The 25,109-nt window shown below is 39.4% G+C and overlaps 1 protein-coding gene across 5 annotated transcripts in view; it reads right to left on the bottom strand.

The window, feature by feature from the left end:
* Positions 1-15,556: 15,556 nt before the first annotated feature.
* The window catches only part of ST6GAL2 (ST6 beta-galactoside alpha-2,6-sialyltransferase 2), an 88,686-nt gene continuing 79,133 nt past the window's right edge, over positions 15,557-25,109 (bottom strand). For all 5 annotated transcript variants that reach the window (XM_049857301.1, XM_049857299.1, XM_049857303.1 and 2 more), the window contains exon 6: positions 15,557-17,936. In XM_049857301.1, the coding sequence (XP_049713258.1) occupies positions 17,668-17,936 (269 nt within the window). In that variant the 3' untranslated portion in view covers positions 15,557-17,667. The remainder of the gene's footprint in view (positions 17,937-25,109) is intronic.

Raw genomic sequence — 25,109 nt, 5'->3', positions numbered from 1 at the left:
TTTGTTGCTGTTGATTTTATTTCTGCTGAGTCTGTATTTTTCCCTGGTATTTTATTTTGATGAGTAGGATAGTTTGTCTCTTTGTGGTTACCTTATTATTTACCCTTATTTTTCTAAATTTATAACTAACTTTTATTTCTTTGTATCGCCGTATCTTCCTCTCCATATGGAAGGTGTATGATTACATTTCTTAGTCCCTCTTTGTTATTTTAATTTTGCCTTCTTTTATATAATAACATCACCATTACCCTGTGTTGGGCTTTTTTATTTTGGATTTCCCTGTCTGGGTTGATTTCTGGTTGCTCTGCCCAGTGTTCTAGTCTTGGGTCGATACCTGATATTATTGATTTTCTAACCAAAGAACTCCCTTTAGTATTTCTTGTAGTTTTGGTTTGGTTTTTACGAATTCCCTCAATTTGTGTTTATCTGGAAATGTCTTAATTTCACCTTCATATTTAAGAGACAGTTTTGATGGATAGATGATTCTTCGCGGGCAATTTTTTTCCTTCAATTTTTTAAATATGTCATCCCATTGCCTTCTTGCCGGCATGGTTTCTGCCGAGCAGTCTGAGCTTATTCTTATTGCCTCTCCCTTGTAGATGACTTTTCTTTTATCCCTCACTGCTCTTATAATTGTCTCCTTATCTTTGGTTTTGGCAAACTTGATTATAATATGTCTTGGTGACTTTCTTTTAAGATCTACCTTATGTGGAATCCGATGAGCATCTTGGATAGATATCTTCTCATCTTTCACAATATCAGGGAAGTTTTCTGCCAACAAATCCTCAACAATTTTCTCTGTATTTTCTGTTATCCCTCTCTGTTCTGGTACTCCAATCACCCATAGGTTATTTCTCTTGATAGAGTCCCACATAATTCTTAATGTTTCTTCATTTTTTAAATTCTTTTACCTGATATTTCTTCAAATATATTAGTGCCAAGTGATTTATCTTTGAGTTCAGAAATTCTAACTTCTACTTGCTCAATTCTGCTCCTCTGACTTTCTATTGGTTATCTAATTCTGTAATTTTATTGTTAATCTTCTGAATTTCTGATTGCTGTCTGTCTATGGATTTTTCTAGCTTATTAAACTTTTCATTATGTTCCTGAATAATCTTTCTGAGTTCGTCAGTTGCTTTATCTGTGTGTTCCTTGGCTTGTTCTGCATATTGCCTCATTTCCTTCCTGAAGTCTTGAAGGGTTCTGTATATTAAACTTTTGTATTCTGCATCTGGTAATTCCAAGAATGCACTTTCATCTAAACGACCCCTGGATTCTTTGTTTTGAGAGCCTGTTGAGGTGATCATGGCTTGTTTCTTTATGTGACTTGATATTGACTGTTGTCTCCAAGCCATCTATAAGTTATTGTATTAGTCTATGCTTGCTTACTGTGTTGTAGCTGTTAGCTTTGTTTTGTTTTGGTGTACCCCTAGAGGGTGCTGGTGGGTGGGCTCTGCAGAGGGACCATGGGCACCCAAAGATTTTGTTGTAAGGACTGGGAGGTACCGGTTATCCCTGGGCCCCTGTCGTGGGTAGCTGGGTGACCCAAGTGGAGCCACCAGTCCTTAGGTCCCTGTAGTGGGTAGGTAAGGGCCTTGTTTAATAGGCAAAGCAATGTCAAATGTCAAACACCCGCCTCTCCACCACACCGCTGAAATGGTTGGAGTTTGCCAACAAAGGCCTCTTCTCCCAAAATAGGCCCACACAGGTCCATGCAGAAGGGAAAGGTGCTCAAGGTCCACAGCGGTTTATGCCTGGACAGGAGCCACTTCTGTCCTGAGCTCCCCCAGTTAATGGAGCTAGCAAATTATCTTTTTCCCACCAGTTGGAAATTTTTTCCTTCCCCAAGGCCGGGAGGATGGCTCCAGGTGCTCTCCAGGGTCTATCTCAGGCGTGGGGATTCAGCTGTTGAAGTTGGCTTGGGGGTCGGGGGGCAAAGTAAAATATATGCAAGTACTGAGCTTTTGCCGAGAGCGCCCTTCTCCTCAGGTTCTGGAGGTGTGAGTGGACTGCGTGGCTGCTGCTTCTCCCTGAGGAAACTGCGGCCGAACGCTAGGACCAGCCCGCCGCTGCCTCTGCTGCTCCGGGAATGGAGCCTGAGGGCTCCCCGTGATTCAGGTCCTGTAACTCCTCTCCGCTTCTAAACGGCCTCTTCCTCCCCTTGCCCCTCAGTTCATTGTCTAAGCTTGCCTTTGATGCTCAGGACTCCCAGCTTGTCACAAATATACTCGTCTCACTTGTTTTTTTGGGTCTTTGTTGTAAAGAGGGCTCCAGGGAAGCGTCTGACTATTCCGCCATCTTGGCTCCGCCTCTCTGTTGCAACTCCTAATGACACTTTTTACAACAGAATGAAACACTGCTTGGTCCTGCACCATCCTCACAATGATTGCTATGTTTAACCCACTGTTGCCACCACTGTGTCAATCCATCTCCTTGAGAGTCTTTGTTTTTTTCGCTGACCCTGTACTTCACCAAGCATAAAGTCCTTCACCAGGGACTGGTCCCTCCTGATAACACGTCAAAAGTAAGTGGAACAAAGTCTTGCCATCCTTGCTTGTAAGGAGCATTCTGGTGTTACTTCTTCCAAGACATTACATTGGAACGACCAAATAATCCAGGATAGTCTTCCTATTTTAAGGTCAGGTGATTAGCAACATTAATTCCATCTGTAACCAAATACCCCTTTGTCATGTAACATATTCATAGATCCCAAGGATTAGGACTTGGATGTCTTTGGGGTCCGTTATTCTCCGCCTACGAGAAGCTCATCAACACCGGTTATTTTCTTTCTTTCTTATTACAGGCCTAGGAGTGGAATTGCTGAGCCATCTGGTAACCTTACGTTTAAATTTTTGAAGAAGTGCCAAACTTTTCTGAAGAAGCTACATAATTTTACGTTCCCACCAGCAAAATATATTAGGGTTCCAATTACTCTAGATTCTCACCAACACTTGTTGGCCTGCCTGTCTTTTTGATTACAGACATCCTAGTGAATGTGAAGTGATATCTCATTGTGACTTTGAATTACATTTCCCTAGTGACAGCCAGGAACCCTGATTAGTGGTTAGTGCTATGGCTGCTAACCAAAAGGCTGACAATTCGAATCCACCAGGAAAACCTGTGGGGCAGTTTACGCTGTCCTATAAGGTCACTATGAATCAGAATTGACTCGACGGCAACAGGTTTTTTTTTTTTTTTTTTTTTAATGACAGCCAGAATGCTCATTAGAAGCAAGGATGGCGAGCTTCGTCTCACGTCCTTTGGACATCTTATCAGGAGGGACCAGTCCCTGGAGAAGGACATCATGCTTGGTAAAGTGAGTGTCAGTGAAAAAGAGGAAGATCCTCAGTGAGATGGATCGACACAGTGGCTGCAACAATGGGCTTAAGCATAGCAGTGATTGTGAGGATAGCACAGGACTGGGCAGTGTTTTGGTCTGTTGTGCATAGGGTCTCTATGAGTTGGAACTGACTCGATGGCACCTAACAACATCAACAATGAATAATGATGTTGAAAACCTTCTCATGTGCCTAATGTCCATTTGCATATCTTCTTTGGAGAATTGTTGATTCAAATCTTTTGTACATTTAAATTGGATTATTTGGCTTTTTATGGTTCAGTTCTAAGAGTTCTCTATACATTCCTGACATATTTACTTCATCAGATATAAGATTTGAAAATATTTCTTCCCATTCTGGGGATTGTCTTTCCCTTTCTTGGTGATGCCCTTTGGAGCACAAAAGTTTTTAATTTTGATAAAATTCAATTTATCTTTTTTTTCTTTTGGTCCATCACGCTTTGTAAGGTCGCTATGAGTCAGAATTGACTGGATGGCAATGGGTTTTTTTGGGGGTTTGTGCTTTAGGTGTCATATCTAAAATTTGTCTAACCCAGGGTTGTGAACATTTATTTCTGTTTTCTTTTAAGAGTTTTATAGTTTAAGCTCTTATATTTAGGTCTGTGATCTATATGGTGTGAAATAAGCCTCCAATTTCAGAAATCCAGTTATCCAGCACCATTTGTTGAAAAGACTATTCTTCCCCTGTTAACTGGCTTTGGCACCCTTATCAAAAAAACCAATTGACCATAAATGTAGAAATTTACTTTGAAACTCTGAAATCTATTCCACTGATTTCTATTTCTATCCTTATGCCTGTATCACACTGTCTTAATTGTTGTAGCTCTGTCGTAAGTTTTGAAATCAGGAAGTGTGGGTCCTCCAACTTCATTATTTTTCAAAATTGTCTTGGCTATTCTGGGTTTCCTACATTTCTACATGAACTTTAGGGTCAGCTTTTTGACTTCTGCAAAGAGGCAATCTGGGATTTTAATAGAGATTGCATTGAATCCTTAGACCAGTTGGGGGATATTGTCATTTTAACAATATTAAGCCTTCCAATTCATGATCATGGAATGTCTTCCCATTTACTTTAGTCTTTAAATGCTTTCAATGATGTTTTGCAGTTTTCAGAGTTTACAGTTTATACTTATTTTGTTTAACTTTTTCCTAGGTATCTTATTTTATTGATGCTATAGTAAACGTATTTTTTTCTTATTTATATTTTGATTATTCATTGATAATGTACAGAAATACTATTTTTTTGTTGTTTATTTTGTGTCCTGGAATCTTGCTGAAATTGTTCATTAGTTCTAATCATTTCACTAACGGATTCAATACAATTTTTCTGTATATAAGATTGCCATCTGTTAATAGAGATTATTTTACTTTTTCTTTTCCAATCTGGATGCCTTTTATTTCTTTTTCTTGCCTAATTACCCTGCCTAGAACCGACGGTACAATGTTGAATAGAAGCGGTAAGAGTGGACGTTCTTATCTTTTATCTCATCTCAGGAAGAAAACATTTAGTCTTTCATGATTAAGTATCACGCTAGCTGTGGCTCTTGTGTAGATGACCTTTATAGGTGGATGAAGTTCCCATCTAGCCCTAGTTTTTTGACTGTTTTTATCAGGAAATTGTCTGATTTTGTAGAATGGTTTTCTGCAGCTGATGACATAATCATGTGTTTTTTTTTTTTTAATGGTGATTACATTGATTTTGTATGTTAAACCAACCTTTCATTCTTGGGATAAATCTGATTGGTCATGATGTGTAATCCTTTGTGTATGTTGCTGATTTGACTTACTAGTATTTTGTTGAGCATTTTTACATCTATGTTCATAAGCAATATTGGGCTGAAGTCTTCTTTTCTTGTGATGTCTTTGTCTGGTTTTAGTATCAGGGTAATACTGACCTCATAGGGTGAATAGGAAAGCACTCCTCCTCTTCTATATTTTGGAAAAGCTGGTGAAGAATTGGTACTAATTCTTCTTTAAATGTTTGGTAGAATTTACTACCAAAGCCATCTCAGCATGGGTGATTTTATGTGGAAAATGTTTGAGTACTAATTCAATTTCTTTTCTTTTTTAGGTCTACTCAGATTTTCTGTTTCTTGAGTCAGTTTCTTTAGTTTGTATCTTTATAGGAATTTGTCCGTTTCATCTAAGTGATCTAGTTTGTTGGCACGCAATTGTTCATAGTAATCCCTTATAAATCATTTTTATTCCTGAGGTCAATAATGATGTCCCCTCTTTCATTCATGATTTTAGTCATTTGGGTCTTCTCTCTTGTTTTCTTGGTCAGTCTAACTAAAGGTTTGTCGATTTTATCTTTTCACAGAACCACCTTTCAGTTTTAATTTTTTCCAATTGTTTTTCTATTCTCTACTTCATTTATTTATGCTCTAATCTTTATTATTTTCTTTCCTTTGCATGCTTTGGGTTTAGTTGCTCTGCTTTTTCTAGTTTCTTAAGGTTGAAGATTAGGCTATTTTAGATTATTCTTTTTTAATATTGATGTTTCTAGCTTTAAGTGTTTCTCTTAGCATTGTTTTTGCTGCATTTTAATTAATCTCAAAGTATTTTCTAAAGTATCTTTTTTTTTGATCCATTGATTACTTAGGAATGTGTTAATTTCCAAATATTTATGAATTTCTCAAATTTCCTTCTGCTATTTGCATTCCACTGTGGCCAGAGTACATACTTCGTCTTTAAGCTTGTTGTGTCTGATATTATTATAGCCACTCCAGCTCTCTCTCTTTTGGCTACTGCTTGCAGGTAGACATTTTCCAAAACTTTTACTTTCAACTTATTTGTGTCTTTGAATCTAAAAGTGTGTCTCTTATAGACAAAATATAGTTGAATCATGTTATTTTTATAATCCATTCTTCCAATCTCTGTTTTTTTGATTGGAGTATGTAATCCATTTCCATTTCATGTAATTATTGATAAGGTAGGGTTTACAGTTTACAGTTGCCATTTTCTTTTTGTTTTCTATATTTCTGTCATGGATTGAATGGTGCCCCCCTAAAAGGATATGTTGAAATCTTAACCTCTGTTCCTGTGAATGTGACCTTGTTTGAAATTAGGGTCTCTGGAGATACTATCGGTGAAGTTAACATGAAGTCATACCCGAGCAGGGTGAGTCCTATTCCAACCTGAGTGGTGCCCTTACAAAAAAAGGAGAAGAAACACAGAGAGACAGATATAGGGAAGATGGGCACGTGCTGACAGGGTTATTCTGCGGCTGCAAGTCAAGGCACATCTACGGTTACTAGAAGCTAAAAGAGACAAGAAAGGATCCTCCCCAGAGCCTGCAGAGAGTATGTTCCAGCCGACACCCTGAACTCAGACTACTAGCCTCCAGAACTATGAGAATAAATTTCTGTTGTTATAAGACACCCAACTGGTGGTACATTTTCATGGCATTCCTAGGGAACTAATACAATCTCATATTTTTTCTTTCTTTACTCCTCGATTCCTGCCACCTTTTGTGTCAAATACATATGTTTTAAGTCCTTTTTTTGATTCTTTTATTATAAATATGTTTTAAAGTTATCTTCTTAATGGTTGGCCTGGAGATGACAATTAACATCTTAACTTAAAAGAATCTAGTTTTGATTAATACCAACTTAATACCAATAGTATATAAAAACTTTGTTCCAATATAGTTCTGTTCCCTCCCTTCTTTTGTGCTATTATTGTCATACAATTATATCTTTATAGATTACAAGCCCATCAACAATTTTTGTATCTATTGCTTACTGCACTTGTCTTTTTAATCAGATAGAAGAAAATACATTTATGCTATTATTTTTATTTCTTCATGTAATGTCTTAGTTATCTAGTGGTGCTATAACAGAAATACCACAAGTGGATGGCTTTAACAAACAGAAATTTATTCTCTCACAGTCTAGGAGGCAAGAAGCCTGAATTTAGGGTGTCAGCTCCAGGGGAAGGCTTTCTCTTTCTGTAGGCTCTGGAGGAAGGTCCTTGTCATCAGTCTTGCCTTGGTCTAAGCGCTTCTCAGCGCAGACACCCCAGGTCCAAAGGATGAGCTTCAGTCCTGGCTTATCTTGCTTGGCCGTAATGAGATCCCTCTCCTCTTTGCTCACTGTTCTCTTTTATATCTCAAAAGAGATTGACTCAAGACACAATTTAATTCTGTAGATTGAGTCCTGCCTCATTAACATAATTGCCCTAATGCTGCCTCATTAACATCATAGAGGTTAGAATTTACAACACATAGGATAATCACATAAGGTCACAAAGGGGTGGACAGCCACACAATACTGGGAATCATGGCCTCAGCAAGTTGACACACTTTTGGGGGACATAATTCAATCCATGTGTGTTTAAGTTACTGTCTATTGTCCTTTCATTTCAGCCTGAAGAACACACTTTAGTTTATCATGTAGGGCAAGTCTACAAGTGATGCATTCTTTCAGTTATTGTTTATCTGGGAATGCCTTAATTTTTTTTTTTTGAAGGACAATACTGCTGGGCATAGAATTCTTAGTTTGCAGTCTTTTCCTTTCAGCACTTTGAATATGTCATCCACTGTCTTTCGACCTGCATAGTTTCTGATATGAACTGAGCTGTTAATATTACCGAACATCCCATTTACAGGATAAGCCACATTTTTCTTTGCTGCTTTCAAGATTCTCTCCTTGTCTTCAGCTTTCAACACTTTGACTATGATGTGTCTACCAGTAGATCTCTTCGGGTTTATTCTACTTGGAGTTAATTGAACTTTGGTGAGCAGATTAATTTTTTCATCAAATTTTGGATGTTTTGGCCTTTATTTCCTCAAATATTCTTTCTTTTGCTTTTTCTTTTACCTGCTTCTGGGACTCTCATTATACAGATGCTGGTCTGATTGATAGCACCTCACGGGTCTCTAAGGCTCTGTTTCTTAAATCACTGTTGGCCAGGCAGCAGCCCTTAGGAACTTGTCATTGCCTGCTTTTGTTGGTCCAAATTGCAAAATGGGTCTTTGTGGCTTAGAAGAATAGAGCACTCTTTAAAAAATGCTCTATCACACTGCTTCTGGTGGTGCAGAGGACACTCTGGGGCAGAAAAACATAGTCAACTATTCTTAGTCAAAAAGCAATGCAGAAGAGAAAGCCTCTCAATATGATTAAGTTTTAAGAATACCCTAGCCATTTGCTTATATTTTGTTTTTATGTATTGCAGGGTGATATATAATAAAAGCTAAAGTCTAAATATGTCTAAAAGCACTTTCTCAACAAATATAAATAAAAGTTGTAAGTTACTGCTGTGCAAGAGAAATATAATGCAAGCACAGATATAACTGTAACTCTTCTAGTAGGCTGTTAGATATGCACCAAAAAAAGGAAGCTAATTTCAATAATGTATTTTTATGTAACCTGGTATGTCTAAAATATCCTTTTATATGTAATCAATATAACAATATTATTGAGATATTTTACATCCATTTTTTCATCCTAAGTCTTAGAAATCTGATGTGTGTTTTATACTTCACATCTCAGTTCTGACTAGTTCCATTTCAACTGCTGTGGCTACGCACTCAACAATGGACACCCAAGTTACAGTTTAAGTGCACCGTTTTGTTTTTGGTAGGGGTGCACAAAAGAATGGCCCATTTTATACTTAATGGTGTCTTAGATTAAATGAAATATGTTAGCTTTTACCTCATGGTGGGAAGGGGATTCAAGATGGGAATTAAGTTCAGTTATAGTTAAATATGTTACATTTCTTACACATACCTACTGGTCAATATTCTTAGACAAGATCTGTGAGTCAGGTTCAGTGGACCCAAGGGGGCAGCAGTGCTGGTAGCCACAGCTGCTGGCTCTTTGTGGACTGAGCACACAGCATGGGCTGCTGAGGTCTCTGAATGCCTTCCTTTAGGTTTTCCAGTGCCCTCCTGGGCTCTCCCAAACAGGTTCCATAGATAGATGGAAATAAGAGCCCCCAAACACACTACTGTCGAGTCAGTTCTGACTCAGAGTGACCCCAAACGGTTTCTAAGGCTGTAAGTCTTTACAGGAGCAGACTGCCCCATCTTTCTCCCCAGAGCCACTGGTAGTTTCAAACCGCTGACCTTTCAGTTTAGCAGTCCAGTGCTTTAACCACACCACCACCAAGGATTCTGGGAAATAAGAGCAGCTAGGAAGTATTCTCTCCAGCCTCTTCAGGCCAGCATTGTTTTAAAACTGCCAAGGGGCATGCTACTGTTTTAATTCTATTTATTTTCTCCACCCTTGTGCTGATCAGGATGTGAGCAATGACGGGGAGAAGATATGTTTTCCAAACTCATTGATTTTTCTGTTACCTTGCCTTTTCTGATCAGTTTCTCAGCCGGTCCCTCATTTTTCAAGTTAAGTACTGTTTGTTTCTCCAACATGATACAATTTAGTTAGGACAGTGACTGGGAGCAGAGTTTATGGACTGTCAATCCTTCATGTTTGCTTTTTCTGTGCCAAATCAAAGGCACTTTTTTCATTGAACTGTGACAATTAGAGGCTTTAAGTCTAGTCTGGCTTATAACAAGCTAAAAATTGCACTTGACAGACACATGTAGTTAAGATACATGGTAGTGCTCTTGGGGTTTAGAGAACTGGAAAAGCCTGGATTCTCTGTTAATTTCCATAAATCTCAAAGCTTGATTTCTTAAAAGACTCAATATATAATTATCCTCTGATGGTGGGTCATTGGAGCATCTTAGGGTATGGGACATCTTAGTAGTAGGGCCCTGTCTCAGGGAGGGGCTGCTTTTAAAAGCCTAACATAACGGTTCTGATATTGGGCTTGAAGTCAGACAAGGATTGTAACCCGGTTCTATCATGAACTGGCTGTGCGGTCACAGGCTGCCAACCTCTCTGACCCCAACTATCTTGGCGCTAATAGAATACCTACCTTACAAGCTTGTTTTGTGAGGATTACATACAGTTACACGCACTACCTTTAGCTTGTCGAAATAAGCTCTGGGAAATTGTATTTCTATCAGGGCAACTCTTTAGACAAAGGGCCAGATAATACATATTTTAGGCTTCGCAGGCAACTATTCGGCTTTGCCACTGTAGCCTAAAATCAGCCATAGGCAGGAAATACCAAATGACTAAGCATGGCTGTGTTCTAATACCACTTTATTTACAAAAATAGGTGGTCGGCAGTAGTTTGCTAACCTTTGCTATGGACAATCAGGAACTACTAGTGGTTTAAGTGCAGAAGGAGAGGGTCCTCCAGCCAAAGATTTTGAACACCAGGATTTCATAAACACAGCACTTCCCATGGGGATCAGTTGCGTCAATAGGGTGCACCTTTTTCAGTCACATGGTAATTTTATTTCTGAATCAGTGATTTCGATAGGCAAATGGGGTTGAAGATCACTGGCACTTATTTTTTTCATTCCCTTTCTCTACCCTTTTGTTCCCTTTGCTCCTCCTTTGTCTCCCTGAGTGCTACCTAACATCATTTCTTTTCTTTCCCTCTAACCTTAGCAGTCAGTAGCATTCGGATCACAAAAGATTCCGAGTCTCTGGCTGTACGCACCTCAGCCTTTCCAGAGTTGCGCACCCCCCGTTGCTATCTGACGAGGGCAGCACCCTCTGAGCTTCCCTCTTTAGTCCTTCCTAAGCAGGGCCCATGGAGCCGAGCCTACATTTTAACTATCTGGAAGAAAGCAGTCATCGTGTAGGGGAGGAAAAATGAAGATCATGCAAAGGCGGTAGGAGCCCTCTCCAACTCAGCGCAACTGTCAGAGGTGATTTATGTCTCCCGAAACACCCGGCTGCTCACATCAGTGCTTACACAGAAACCTCTTAAGGCTTCCCTTCAAGGATTCCGTCACAGTCTAACTAGAAATTACAAATGCCTGAGAATTTCTCTCCAGGAGTCTAATTAACTGATTTTCTTCTCACGTGGCTAGTATGAAACACCAAGGTTGATTTGACATTGGAGTGGGTTTTAGGTGATTTGAATGTAGACTTTTCTCTAATAACTTATTTATATTTCCTAAAACTTAAAAGCCCTGAACACTGGGAAGGGTCCCCCTAGGCGGTTCAATTAGCCAAAATGCCACACCGTTAAAGTCAACACCTGGATGTTTTAGCCTGAATGCTGCCATTTTGGCTGGATTTTGCCAGCCAGGCTCTTGCATGTGGCAATGAACCCCCAGAAGATGAAAACACACACACCTCCTCTTGTTTCAGGCCAGGGCCGTTTTCATAATCATGGTCTGAAGGCTAGCTGGTGTTGCTTCTTTTGCCACTCAGTTTTCTACTTAGATTTTGGCTCTGAGTTATTTTATTTTTCCCTAGGGATGGCTCATTATTTTGCCACTTGCTCATCTGTATCTGTAACTATGAGAAATTAAAACAGAGAAACTTCTAGACAAATGAAAACATGTTTTATTTACAAGAAAAAGTCTGTACACTGCATATACACAAAAATATACAAAACCAAAATAGAAAATATCAAAGTGTTAAAATGTGTACAAACACTTTTAAAATGTGACTCCTGGAAAACCTCAAGCTTTAATTACTTTGAAGAGTACACATTTCATTTTAAAAATTATCATACAAAAAAATTTCCAAAGCTATTAAAAAATTTCACTGGTTTCTGTCAGACAAATTTAACAACTATTTTATCTAGAGCAAAACACAATGTGTGGTATAAGAAATGTGAGGTTTTAACACTACCAAAGGAGTGAACTGGTTTGAAATCTACCTGGTAAGAAGACTATTTCTCATGGAACCAATAAATGTTTCTTCTTGTAATCTTATAAAAGCCTTCAACTATAGATAAACTTTTCTTCAAGTTCAGGGTTAAGTTAGGCATCTGACAAGGGCACAATATTCACGTAGTGATTCTATACTTTATAAACCAAAAAAAAAAAAAAAAAAAAAACCTAACCCATTGCCGTCAAGTCAATTCCAACTCATAGAAACCCTAAAGGACAGAATAGAACTGCCCCCACAGGGTTTCCAAGGAGCACCTGGTAGATTTGAACTGCCAACATTTTGGTTAGCAGCCATAGCTCTTAACCATTAAGCCAACAGGGTTTCCTCTATATTTTATAGTCCCTTTTACATATCTCTCTATGCTTTTTTAGCATAGCAAAGATGTCAAGATTGTGAGTGTGTGGGAAGGGATGGAGATGGAAGAGTTTTTTTTTTTTTTAAACAGAAGGACATATAACATTTGCTTCTTTTTTTTTTTTTTAAAAAAAACTGGTGCTTGTATAATGAAAATAAAATTTATTACAAAGATTTCAGACACACAGATTGACGAAAAAAGACAACACAAAACCAACCCTGTATGTAGATATGTGTATATACAATTATATAACTATATCTACATGTACACTTTTTATACTAAAAGAACTACTGAATCAATGCCTTTAATTCTTTAAATTTCATTAGCCCAAGCTTATAGGGGAATATGCTAGATTTTTTTTTTCTTACTAAAATGCTTAATTCATTTCATAAAACAAGAATCAGAACTTACATTTCCTTAAATTGACAGAAAAATACCTTTCATTTACCAATAGCATAAATGATGCTCAAGTGACAAAAACATGCAGAATAATTTCACAATGGAAATATCCAGAGTATAAAAAACAAGTTTGAACTCAGGCGCATTTGACCTAAGCAATTGATTACTAAACGTAGCTGCCTTGATTAGTTGTATAACCACAGGGTAAGAGTTCTAAACTATCAGAAAATGAAAAACTGAAAAGACAATATGATAGAATATAATGAGAGTCTATTTGGCCTATATAATCATTTCTTAATATCTTTTCCTCTCCCCCCTTCCCCTTCTCTTTCCATTAAAAAAAAAAAAAAGTTTCCATTGAGTCAATTTCACTCAGGGAGGCCCCATGTGTGCCACAGTGGAACTGTGCTCTACAGGGTTTTCAATGGCTGATTTTTTGGAAGCCGATTGCCATGGCTTTCTTCTGAAGTGCCTATGGGTGGACTTGAACTGCCAACCTTTGGTTAGCAGATGAGCATGTTAACCATTTGCACCACCCAGGGACTCCTATCTAAGGAGAAACGGGGGCCAGGTGACTTTGACCTCCCGCCTGAAACATGCACTGTGCCTTGATTTATAAGAAAGGCTACAGAGAGAAATTTAATCATGTCATTTATGCATAAAAATGTCTTCCATCACATTCCATTACTCATCTGAGACTGTGTCAACAGGACCTAATTACTTCAGTGGCTATAAATGGCTCCTGCCTGGCAGGGTCAGCCAACGGCAGAAGGTATAATCTGTTTCACCAGAAAGCACTGGCTCATAAACTCATATTAGAGTGACCCTATAGCCGCTTTAAAGAGTTACTTTTGTTTCCCAAATTTGGAAATGCTAACAATTGTTTTAGCATTGCTTTCGTCCATCTGATATGGCTATAATAACAGACGACTACTGAAGCGTCCAGGATTGATTGTCTGGGCTGACAGACAGAGGGCACGAGACACCTGGAAACAGGCCCCTTCCCGGGAGCGTTGTTTCTGAAGCAGGTGCTTTCAGCTCTGGGTGCAGACAGACAGCAGAAGACCCAGTAACTCAAAGCTGTGTAAAAGCCCTTCCTTTGGCCCATTTCAATGCATATCTCTGATGTTTATTATATGTAACTTTTAACTGAACACCTTATGGCCCTGTGTAAATGTTCTTAATAAAAGTAGATTTAAAAAAGTGGGGTAGGTCAGACACACAGGACTAGGATCGGTATACCATCGACAGCGAGAATACTACACCTGTTAAAAGACACCTTTCTGCCCAGTGTGATTGACACGTTAGGTAGAATCTAGTCCCATGTGACTTGTCCTTCTTGGTCAATGTCTGTTTCTTCATGATAACAAAAAGTGAAATTGTCTTGAAATATAAAACAATGTGATATTAGTCCTGTGAGTGAAAAAAAACGACAACTAATAGCTTCGGTTTGCACCATAGGAATTTTATCAGCTTCCCTTCCCAGGAGAGGGTGGAGGGTTTTAGAAGGGTCATAGCTTGTGAGAAATGCAATGGGGTGTTATTTACTGTTAACTACAGAAAGCCCATGTGTGCCCTGCAGATCAGAACATGTGGTATACAGGGATTTAACAATGTCTGGTAAAATATTGCCACTTAGGACCAATTTGGGTAATACTAGAAGTGGTCTTCATGTTAGCCTAACATTTTTGAGAGACTAAACAATTTAAACTTTTAAATAGAAGAATGCCAGCCGACAGTATATTAATATGTGTACTACATTTCCTGAATGTTTAACAGACCCTGGTTCCCATGAGTCTTTAAGACCATAATAAATTCAATTTTCTAATTAAATTTTCTTTTATGCTCTTCGGTCTTTCTTGGAACCTCAGTGAGACGGAAAGTACTTTTTAAAATTACATGCGTTACAACAAAATGCTATTTAAACAGCTTTGAAGTGTTTTCTGGGGCTTTTGAACTTGCATGTTTACACTAAGCTCAATAAATTATCCTCTAGTCAAGTTCTCATGTCCCCAAGGGGGGTGATCCTAGATAATGATGCCCATCAGCAAATCACCTAGGATGACTATAAAAGGAACTCAAATAGACACGGGCATTTAAAGGCAAAGGCCTGGAAGACCTAGGCAGTTCCGAGGAGGCCTGTTCATCCCAATTTGGAGTTAGCTCATTAACATTCAGTAGTCACGGAACTTAACCCATTGCCATCGAGTTGATTCTGACTCATTGCAGCCCTGTAGGACAGAGCAGAACTGCCCATAGAGTTTCCAAGGAGTGCCTGGTGGATTGGAACTGCTGACCTTTTGGTTAGCAGCCATAGCACTTACCCACTACGCCACCAGGGTTTCCAGTCACTGAACTTACTACGTGCATAAACATGTGTACAGGATGAAGCTCTTTCAGGAAATTAGAAGGAAAAGGTGGCTTGATGATGTCTACTCAGACTTAAGTTGATGTGTAGGACAAAATTATGTATTCCTTCTCGTAGTCTAGAAACAAAGTTCTCAGGATGGGCTCTTACTGGATGTTGTCATGAGTAACCCTCTTGAATCACCCCTACTTTACTATGATAATAAGTCGCAGGAGATCTCTGTTAGTCAACAAGATTTCTGATGGGTAGACCAGCCACACAGAAGCTGACAGTTTCTGTAAACGACCTTGCTAAAAAAAAAAAAAGTAGTCTTGATAGCACTCTGGGTGGGGGGGGGCGGGGCGGGAATCCTGAAACAAACCCTTTCACTTAAACTCTCCTAACATTCACACCCTTGCGAAGAAGAACCTACTCAGTTAAGCTGCTATTATTGTCAATGCCAAGAAGTCTTAACTGTACCACTGAGATATATTTTGGTTATATAAGGAAACGGCACGTTTAAATTAAGGTATTCTAAAATGTCACTATACCCACTGCCACTGAGTCAATTCCGACTCATAGCGACCCTATAGGACAGAGTAGAACTGCCCCATAGAGTTTCAAGGAGCACCTGGCGCATTCGAACTGCCAACCTCTTGGTTAGCAGCTGTAGCACTTAACTACTACACCACCAGGGATTCCAAAAAATGTCACTATGTTCTCTGCAAAACATTGTGTTTTTCACTCAAATTTCTATAAAATGCCAGACCTACTAGATCGGTAGACTAGAGGAACCCCCAAGACTATTGTTCTTAGATACCCTTTGAACTTGGAATTGAAGCTATTATTGCAGGTCACACTTCAGCCAAAGAACAGATCAGTTTATAAAAAAAACAACGTCACATGTGAATAATGTGCCCCCTTAAACGATTAACTATATGAGAACAAATAGTCAACAGTTACCCAAAAGCACAAATGAGATGGCAAGGAGGGGAAGAGAAGCTAGACCATGGGAAACAGAACAAAAACAGAATGGAAATAGCCAGAATGCTGACACATTGTAAAAACGGTAACCAATGGAATGGAAGAGTCTGTATAAAAACTGTTAAAGGGGAACCTAATTTGCTGCATAAACTTTCACCTAAAACACATTATTATTTAAAAAAATGTGTTTTTCAATGTAGCAGTGGCAGAAATGTTGAGATTTAAAAAAAGAAAAAGAAAAACAACAACAAAATACCCAACTTTGAGTATATCGAACATACTGGGATGAAAATTACCCCCCTCGCTGCCCTTCCCTCTGAAGCATGTATTTGCCTTGCTGTTAAAGAGCAATGCTTTCACACAATTTTATTTAATTATATGGCTTTGTCATGCTGTTGACATAAAACGTATCTGTGAAAGCAAGGGTTGGATGCCTAAATGTTTGCTGTAGGAAGAAAAATGTAGTTGAAAATCATTGTACATGGCTGTTCCCGATAGCTGACGTTAACCTACAAGACATCCATAAAAGAGCTAGCTAGGTGGGCATCGCTAGCAGCACAGGGTGACGGCTCTGCAGTCCTTCCTTCAACATTGAAAGCAGCAAGGGGTGGCCCCTGCTCTCCCTCGTTGTGGCGGAATAACTGTCAGTGTGTGTATAACTGAGTGTGAAAGGGCTGTGAGGTGGGCTCGCAGGTGAGGAGGTACAAGGCGGAAAAGCCGGAGCCAAGAACAGTCCAGCTCTTCAGCCTTGAGACTCCCTATTTATGTGCCTCTCAGTCTGTGTGATACTAACTTTCCTTGTCATGGAATGAAATGTTGCAGAGAAACAAAGTGTCTCCCTAGAGCTGTTCAGGGGCTGGGCTTTTCTTGGACTGCTCCACATTGATGTTTTATGGCATCAGAAACTTGTCCTGCTAAGCAAAGAGCAAAGCCCTCAGTAGGAAGGGGAAGCAGAGATGGTTAACGCAATGGTACAGAACCACGTGCACCCTGTTGGATACCTGGGGTATTTTCACTGTTAAAAACACATCTAAGAGAGAAATCAGACATTCCCCATAAAATCCAGGATATTTAATGACGGACGTATGTGCAAGTGGCGCTCTCGAGACTATAGATACTGGTCCTCAACTTGGATGTTTCGAGGTATAAGCCATTTCTTAATTTCCGTATATCCCTAGGGCTGTAGTTGAAAACAAGCCTGATAATGTGTACCTGTGGCATAAGAAAAGGTTAGCATTTTTGGAGGTGTCATGCCCATGCTTATACATCTGTTTTCTTTCTGGGTACCCATTTTTTGCAGCTTTTTTGAGCTTTTTTTTTTTTAAATTCCATTTCTATATTCAGAACAGTCATAAATACTCAATGGCTTAGGAAGAGAAGAATTCTTATGGCCACCACTAAATTGCAGTTTAAAGACTCCAGACGACCTTGTCTAAAATACAACTTCAAGTATTCCTTTGTGACACAGAGTATACCAGTAGTACCTTATTGCACATTGCCTCCCCAAAGCCCCTTGTTAAGAGTGTGGAACGGGGTTGGGTACAGGGCAGCTTACGGCCCAGAGCCCGGGCAGGGTCACCTTCCCCTTTCGATGCAGGTCCTCCTGGACCCCCGTGTTCATGCGCTGCACCAGCAGCTTCTCGTACAGCAGCGGGTGGTACGCGCCGAGCGTGCAGGCCGCATCGTAGTACAGCTCATGATAGTGACAAAGTTCCGTCTGCCGGATGGACGGGATATATTCATAGACGTGTACTTCTCTGCACATGGACATCATGATGAGGATTCCTGAAATGAAATGAAAATTAGTCTTTTTGGGGTGGGGGGAATGGTGGTGAGGAATGGCTGACTGTGGCAGGAGATACTTGTCTTGTATTCACTTTCTCTTTTTTCTTTGCACTTGCAATGTTACAACTTCCACTACGTAATGTGTATGCAGTTCATGGGCAACGGGGCAAATTAGGACGCAACACCATACACAGTCACCCATGAAACTGATTACGGTGGGCAGAGAACCAAAGATGAAGAGCAACATCATTGGCCTTAAAGAGGCCTGGAGGCTATGATCGTGACAGATTTGCCACCCACGTCACAACATATTACATTATACACACGTGTCCTGCCAGACTTGCTGTTCTATTATAAACCAAACCAAACTCGCTGCTGTGAGTCAATTCCGACTCACAGTGACTGTATAGGACAGAGCAGAATTGCCCTGTAGAGTTTCCAAGGAGCAGCTGGTGGATTCGAACTGCTGACCATTTGGTTAGTAGTCGACTTCTTAACCACTGTGCCAGTCGAGTCTGAATGCAAGTACAGTCTAATTTGCAATAGTGAGATTATGTTCCAAAGAGACAAATGTTACGAAAAATGGATGATAAAACAGTTGTTTATTATAAGTTGATTACAAAATAGATGTTTGAGGAGTTGTAAAATTGAACTGTATAATGGAAGAGCTGTAATAAAATGTTTGGTGAAATGGAAAGAAGTGGAGTTTGGTGATCCAGACTTTAAGATTCATATTCACAAAATTATTTTTCTCATTGGAGCTATCATTATTAAAGTTTTTTTTTTTTTTTTTTAATATATCAGACAGATAGCTAGAAAACCTAGTGTAATCATTGTGCTGATCTAATTTTTGATCCAGGCTAAAGGGCTTTGCTTTCCTAGCACTACCAGTCAAAATGTTTTTTTAAAAAATGTTTATCCCTTTCATGAAATCCTTGTTATAAAAAAAATAAAGCCACATAGTTAGATCCTGTTATTACCAATATTTGTCTGCAGAAAACAATCTCATTCCCCAATTAACCAACCATGTTTACATCATGAAAACTCCCACGACCAGAGAAATTCCTGTGTAAGAGGGGCTAGAAGAGAGGAGGTGCCTCATTGTGCCTGAGGGATCCAAAAAGGATTCCTGGAGAAGGAATTCAAAAAACTCATTGCCGTTGAGTCGATTCCGACCCACAGTGACCCTACAAGACAGAGAAGAATTGCCCCATAGAGTTTCCAAGGAGCGCCTGGTGGATTTGAACTGCTGATCTTATTGGTTAGCAGGAGCACCTCTTAACCACTAGGCCATCAGGGTTTTCAAGAGGAGGTACAGCTTATACTTCATGGAGCTGCCTGGTAGACAAGGAGTGGAAGGGAACAGGAGAAGGGATGCTGGCTGTTCCAGAAGATAACAGTAGTTAGTAGATTTTAAAGATGTGAATTTAGAGCCATGACACAGGATTGTGGCTGAGAGTAAAACCATCCCTAACAAAGGGAAATGGATAATTAAGTTCAAATTCTATGAAGTCAAGTTGTTTTTCAGAATTACGCCAAAACTACAAGTTACCTGTTATTTCCTCTCCTTTTCCTACCAGGTCTGCCAGTGCTTCCTTCTCTTCCACCGCTGACCTGCTATAGCCACCGTGGCTCCTCTCTTGGGCTGGTCTAAAGTGACTAGGACATAGGCGGAGCTGAGAAAGAGCAACGAAGGATCAGCACATGCTCCCAGAACCTGCCCCGGAGAAGCTGTGCTTCCTGGACTTTTGGCAGAGTGGGCGCCAGCATGAGATCAGGCAGCACAAATGATGAAGAAAGCTCCTTTTATTCTGATAAACAATTCCTTCCCTATGAAAATTTTCCTCCTCTGCCTAAAATCATCTGTAATCAATCAACATGGTGGCTGAGAAAACCATCTACCCACAGAGAGTTAAATTAAATTTTATTCACAGTTACTTTAAACCTGAAACAAGAAACCCTCCGGTATGTATGTTTTCTCTGCATGGAAGTTTTTGCAGGTGTTGTGGCCTGTGGCGTTGACGATGGCTTCTGTGATTTTTCACGGAAGCACTGAATGTGCTGCGGAGCACATTCCTGAATATCGCCCCTTTGCTGGCTGCTCTTCGTCACCTGGGCCTGGCATATGGCTGTGCGGGCTGGGCAAAGGGAACCACGTCTAAGGAGGCACCGTCAACATCATGGACATCATTGATTCATGTATTTCCATATAACTTCCCTGTAGATGGCAGTGAAGTGACTTCAAAGGTATCTTTTGGACAAAGGCGTCTTATGAACCAGCAGTGGAACTGTACCTGGAAACCACAGGTGTCCACACTTCCTCTAGAGACTATTGCCCGGGAGTTTCCATGACCCAGTAATACAACCTCATCCACAGGGACTGTAATCAATTGTGTCTGAGCTGTCATCTTCACAAGACTGTAGCTATTAAAGAGGATGGCTTGCAAAAGGTTGTTGCTGTTGTTAGGCATTGCTGAATTGATTTCTGACTCATAATGACCCTATGTGACAAAGTAGGATTGCCCCATAGGGCATTCCTGGTAATTTTTGGGGGAGCAGATCACCAGGTCTTTCTCCCACAGAGTCACTGGATGGATTTGAACTGCCAGCCTTTCAGTTAGCAGCCAAGTGCTCAACTGTTGTGCCACCAAGCCTCCTTGCAAAAGGTTACCCAAGTTCTGTTTAGAGAACTATGTTAGTCATATAGTTGGCTCTTCCCCTAAAGTAGTAGTTCTCAAACTTCAGCATGAAAAAGAGTGACCTGGGTAACTTGTTAGAATGCAGATTCCTGGGACTTGTCCCTGTTCTCAGAGATTGGGATTCTTTTGGGTTTTGTTGGAGTCTAGAATCTGAATTTTTAACAAGCATTCCTAAACTATCTGTAGTGAGGGGCCATTAAAAAAAAAAAGCTAATCCATCACAGGCAAATACTTTTATAAAATATCATAATGACAAATTACTAGAAAAATGATCACATATTTGGATGCCCTAACAATGTCGAATTGCTATAAAAATTTCTAATTATTTTCAATGTCTATACCACCCTAGTTGTAGACCAATAACAAACGTTCCTGGACCAGTGCTGGTCTGTTGACCATGCTTTGAGGAATGCTGGCCTAGCCCACGTACTCTCTGAAAAACTCTGCTGTACAGGACCCCCAAGGTGTCTCACCTGAGGCTGGCATTTTCCACATTAGGCAGCCAATTTAGAGTTGAACTGCTTCCCACATCCATTTCAAGTGAAACTTAAGTAGATTTCCTAAGTATCCTTGCTGTCACCCTGGTCTCAAAGAACTATTAAACTCTTGAATCTAAACAGTTTTTCTCAAATGTTTTTCAGAGAAAATTTTTACTGTGGGTGCTAGTTAATTTTTACTTTAAAATGAAAGCATGTACTTGCTAGATGCAAGCAGTCCCTAGTTACGAACGTCTGACTTAGGACAAACCGTAGTTATGAACCAACCCCATAAAGCCTATCATATTAAACATTCGAGGTACATAAAATGGTCTGTAATAACAAACAGGCACTACTTTGTTTACTACATGCATCGAAACATTATTATTTTTATTACTGTATTATGTTAAAGATGTTTTAGTGTATCTGGAAGTGTTTAATTTTTTTATGCATAAAAAGGTACACTATATACTATATGGGACGGATGGTGGCACAGTGGTTAAGAGGTACAGCTGCTAGCCAAAAGGTCGGCAGTTCCAATCCATCAGCCACTCCTTGGAAACCATATGGGGCAGTTCTACTCTGTCTTACAGGGTTGCTATGAGTTGGAATCTACTCAACAGCAACTGGCTTTTAACGTACTATATACTAAGGAAAACATTTGACTAACTGATGTTAGATACAAACTGTACCTAACTGTTCCAACTTAAGTACAAATTCGACTTAAAGACAGATTTAGGAATGGAACCTGCTCATAATCCAGGGGCTGCCTGTATACAGTAAGTTTTTTGTGTTAAAGCTAGGCAAAAAATTAAGGTTTCATGGTAATCAAACAAGGACATACTTAGTAGTTTTTTATGTAATGGTTTATTATTTTAATATACTTTCTGGAGCTTCAGAAATAATGGGATTTGTCCATTCAAAAGTGGGTTATGCGTAATTCCTCCTCATTTCTGCCAATCCAGGGGAGATTTAGCAACAACGGTTTCACATCGTTTTGTTCTCTCAATGGAAAGTATGGCTTCCTGTAGCTAAATTTCAAGTAACAGAGGAATGCGCCCTGAATGTTTAAATGGCAGCCAGCTGCAGTACAGGTGTCAGAATTGGTAGGGAGGCACCTTCAAAGTGAAGGGAAAATTTTAATTGTCAACCTGTTGGGTATACATGAAAGGTGGACAAGAGGATTTATAGACTAAATGGAGGAGAATATTTTTTAATATTTTAAGCTTTTTTCAGCCAGTATGGTCAATTTAGTTGGCATATGCATACTTTGATTTTTATTTTTTTAAGGCCATTATTACTCATAAGTTTGAGTTTAGATTCAGACTGTCACATATTGGATTTTGAAATCATTTTCTTAACGTGATCAAGTCTACATTTCAGTTTTCCTAAGAGTTATTAAACCAAAAATCAAACCTGTTGCCATCAACTCAATTCTGACTCATAGCAACCCTACAGGACAGAGTAGAACTGCCCCACAGAGTTTCCAAGGAGCAGGTAGTAGATTCCAACTGCTGACCTTTTGGTTAGCAGCCAAGTTATTAGAAATACATAAAACCTGAAAATGAAATTTCATGTGTCACAAAAAAAAAAAAAAATAGGTAGACATCCTTGTTGAGAGGTATGTAATGGTTCTAGCACAGCTCAGGGTATGTGTGTTAGGAAGCAGGGTTGTGTGGGGAGTAGCTACGAAGGAAGGCAAGATGAGGACAGGATTGGGAAGGCCAGAGCCTTAACGTACAACTGGAGCCCCCTCAAATTAAGTTCAACATGCATTAAGCTGGGTGCAATACTAACCAGGAATTTAGAGGAAGCTTCTTTTTAAAAAAAAAAAAAAAAAACTAAATTAACTTAAAAAACTCCACCACTAGCCGAATGGTTCCAACTCACCCAGAGGCACCTCAGAAGACAAGCATAGAGATCTGCTTCCAAAAGGTCACAGCCTTGAAAACCCTATGGAGCACCTGTGGGGTTGCTGTGAATAAGAAACATTTCAACAGCGACTAACAACAACAAAGAACTTGATTTTAAATTTGAAAATAGGAGGAAAACGGACCCATAATTGAGCTTTGTGATGTGGAGCCTTGTCACCACAAATGAGGTAGTGACAACATATGGCTGCCAGATGTTACCTGAATTACCACCAATAAGGTACTGAATCAAAAGGGCCTGGTTCAAAGATTCTGAACTAGCAGGACTCACAGGACTCAGCATTATAATTGTACCGATGGCTGATTTAATATGGCAAAAGGATATGAAGCAAAACCAGCAAAGGGAAAAGGTGCATGGAATGAAGTTCAGGGAAAACCAGGCACCAGCTTCAGAGTCCTCTCCCAGGGGACTTATACAAGATGAGCAACAAGTGTGACAACACGTGTGAAATGTTGACAATCAGGGACGCTCGCTAAAGAACAGGAACCCAGGGTTTTTAATGGAGGTTGGTCACACAGGCAGCCTTTGCCTGGCAGATACCAAAATTCAAGACTCCCAGGAGGAAAGCAGGTGTTCAGTATGACGCATGTTATTAAGTCAACACTGAGCCATGCTTATCAGTTAGAGGTGTAGGTGAAACAAACAAACAAAAAAACCCACTGCTGTGTAGTCAATTCCAACTCATGGCGACCCTATAGGACAGAGTGTAACTGCTCCATAGAGTTTCCAAGGAGCGCCTGGTGGATTCGAACTGCCAACCTTTTGGTTAGCAGCCAAACTCTTAACCACTACGCCACCAGGGTTTCCTAAAAGGGTAGGGACAGCCCAAAATCCAAGCTCCCAGACACCAGCCAAGGTGCAACCTTACAATAGGCCGAAGCATAAGCAGGCAGGCTGCTATGCTACTTCTTTCCTGCACAGGTACCATATATATATACATTCAAAGTATCATGTTATCTTGTCATCATTTCCTCATGCCAGGCCAACATGGGGAATTCACATCTGTTTATGCTAAAAAAAATTTATTTCTTTTTTTTTCATTTTCTCTCTTATGTCTGCTCAGGGTTACCTAAAAGGCAAGAAGAATATAAATCTTCTAATACTCTGCTATTCAGTATGGAATTTTTAAAAAATCACTTCTGGGACTTTCATGTTAAGTTAGTTTGTTTATGGGCGATCAAAACTTAACTGCTTTCATCATGAAGAAAAGTTCTACTGTTTTCAACATGGAACATGACTTTTTGATAGGCAGATGAAAGTTCAGAAGTTTTTAAATGTATTTTTCCAAACCAGTCAAACGGGCATCCAGCCATCTGTTTAAAATCTTCAAACAGAATTCAATTAATGTTAAGTTTCTTACTTGGCCAGTTTTTACAAATGAGTTCATACTAGGGATTCATGTGAAGGAAAAAAAAAAGTATTAATATTTTCCAGGCATTTTTAATGACTCTCCAGGGGCATTCCTTTGCCAAAATACATGTTTTTAAATACTGTGTAATGCAATAAAATTATCAAACCAATTAAAAAGCATGCTTACTGGTCTTAATTAAATGTCATTTTATGTAACTCAGCATAAAGCAGTATGGACACCTATTTGCTCCAAAACCTGGATAAAAGGCAGGCTTTAACTCATGTTAAGATTACTATAGATTCTCAGTGAATTAGGTTTCCCCCATAAGCATTCATTCTAACAACTCTACTGAGAACGTTGGTCATTCTCAGAAATTCATAATTTATTTCGCATATAGTTTACGTGTGTGTGTTTATTAGAAATGATTTAAGACGGTATTTTTTCCTGTTACTTGCACTGTTCTGTTTTATATCTGGACCTTTTTTTTTTTTTCCATTTAATGAAAGAATATTTTCATCAAGGAGAATATTTTATTATTCCGAATGATCTGGGGTGTTACTTTAAATTTTATTATGACCAACACGTGACAATCTTGCAAATATTTTACTAAATGAGTGGTGAGGGGAGAAGGCTAAGTTTACTGAATATTAACAGAAATCTAGCAAGTATATTCTGTTTTCTCTATAAAGTCAAACATAAAATGAAAAACTAAGAT

Source organism: Elephas maximus, chromosome 17 (genome assembly GCF_024166365.1).
Source record: "Elephas maximus indicus isolate mEleMax1 chromosome 17, mEleMax1 primary haplotype, whole genome shotgun sequence".
In the NCBI taxonomy this organism is placed as follows: Eukaryota; Metazoa; Chordata; class Mammalia; order Proboscidea; family Elephantidae; genus Elephas; species Elephas maximus.
The sequence above is the reverse complement of the archived record's forward strand: the minus strand, read 5'-3'. Positions and strand labels throughout refer to the sequence as shown.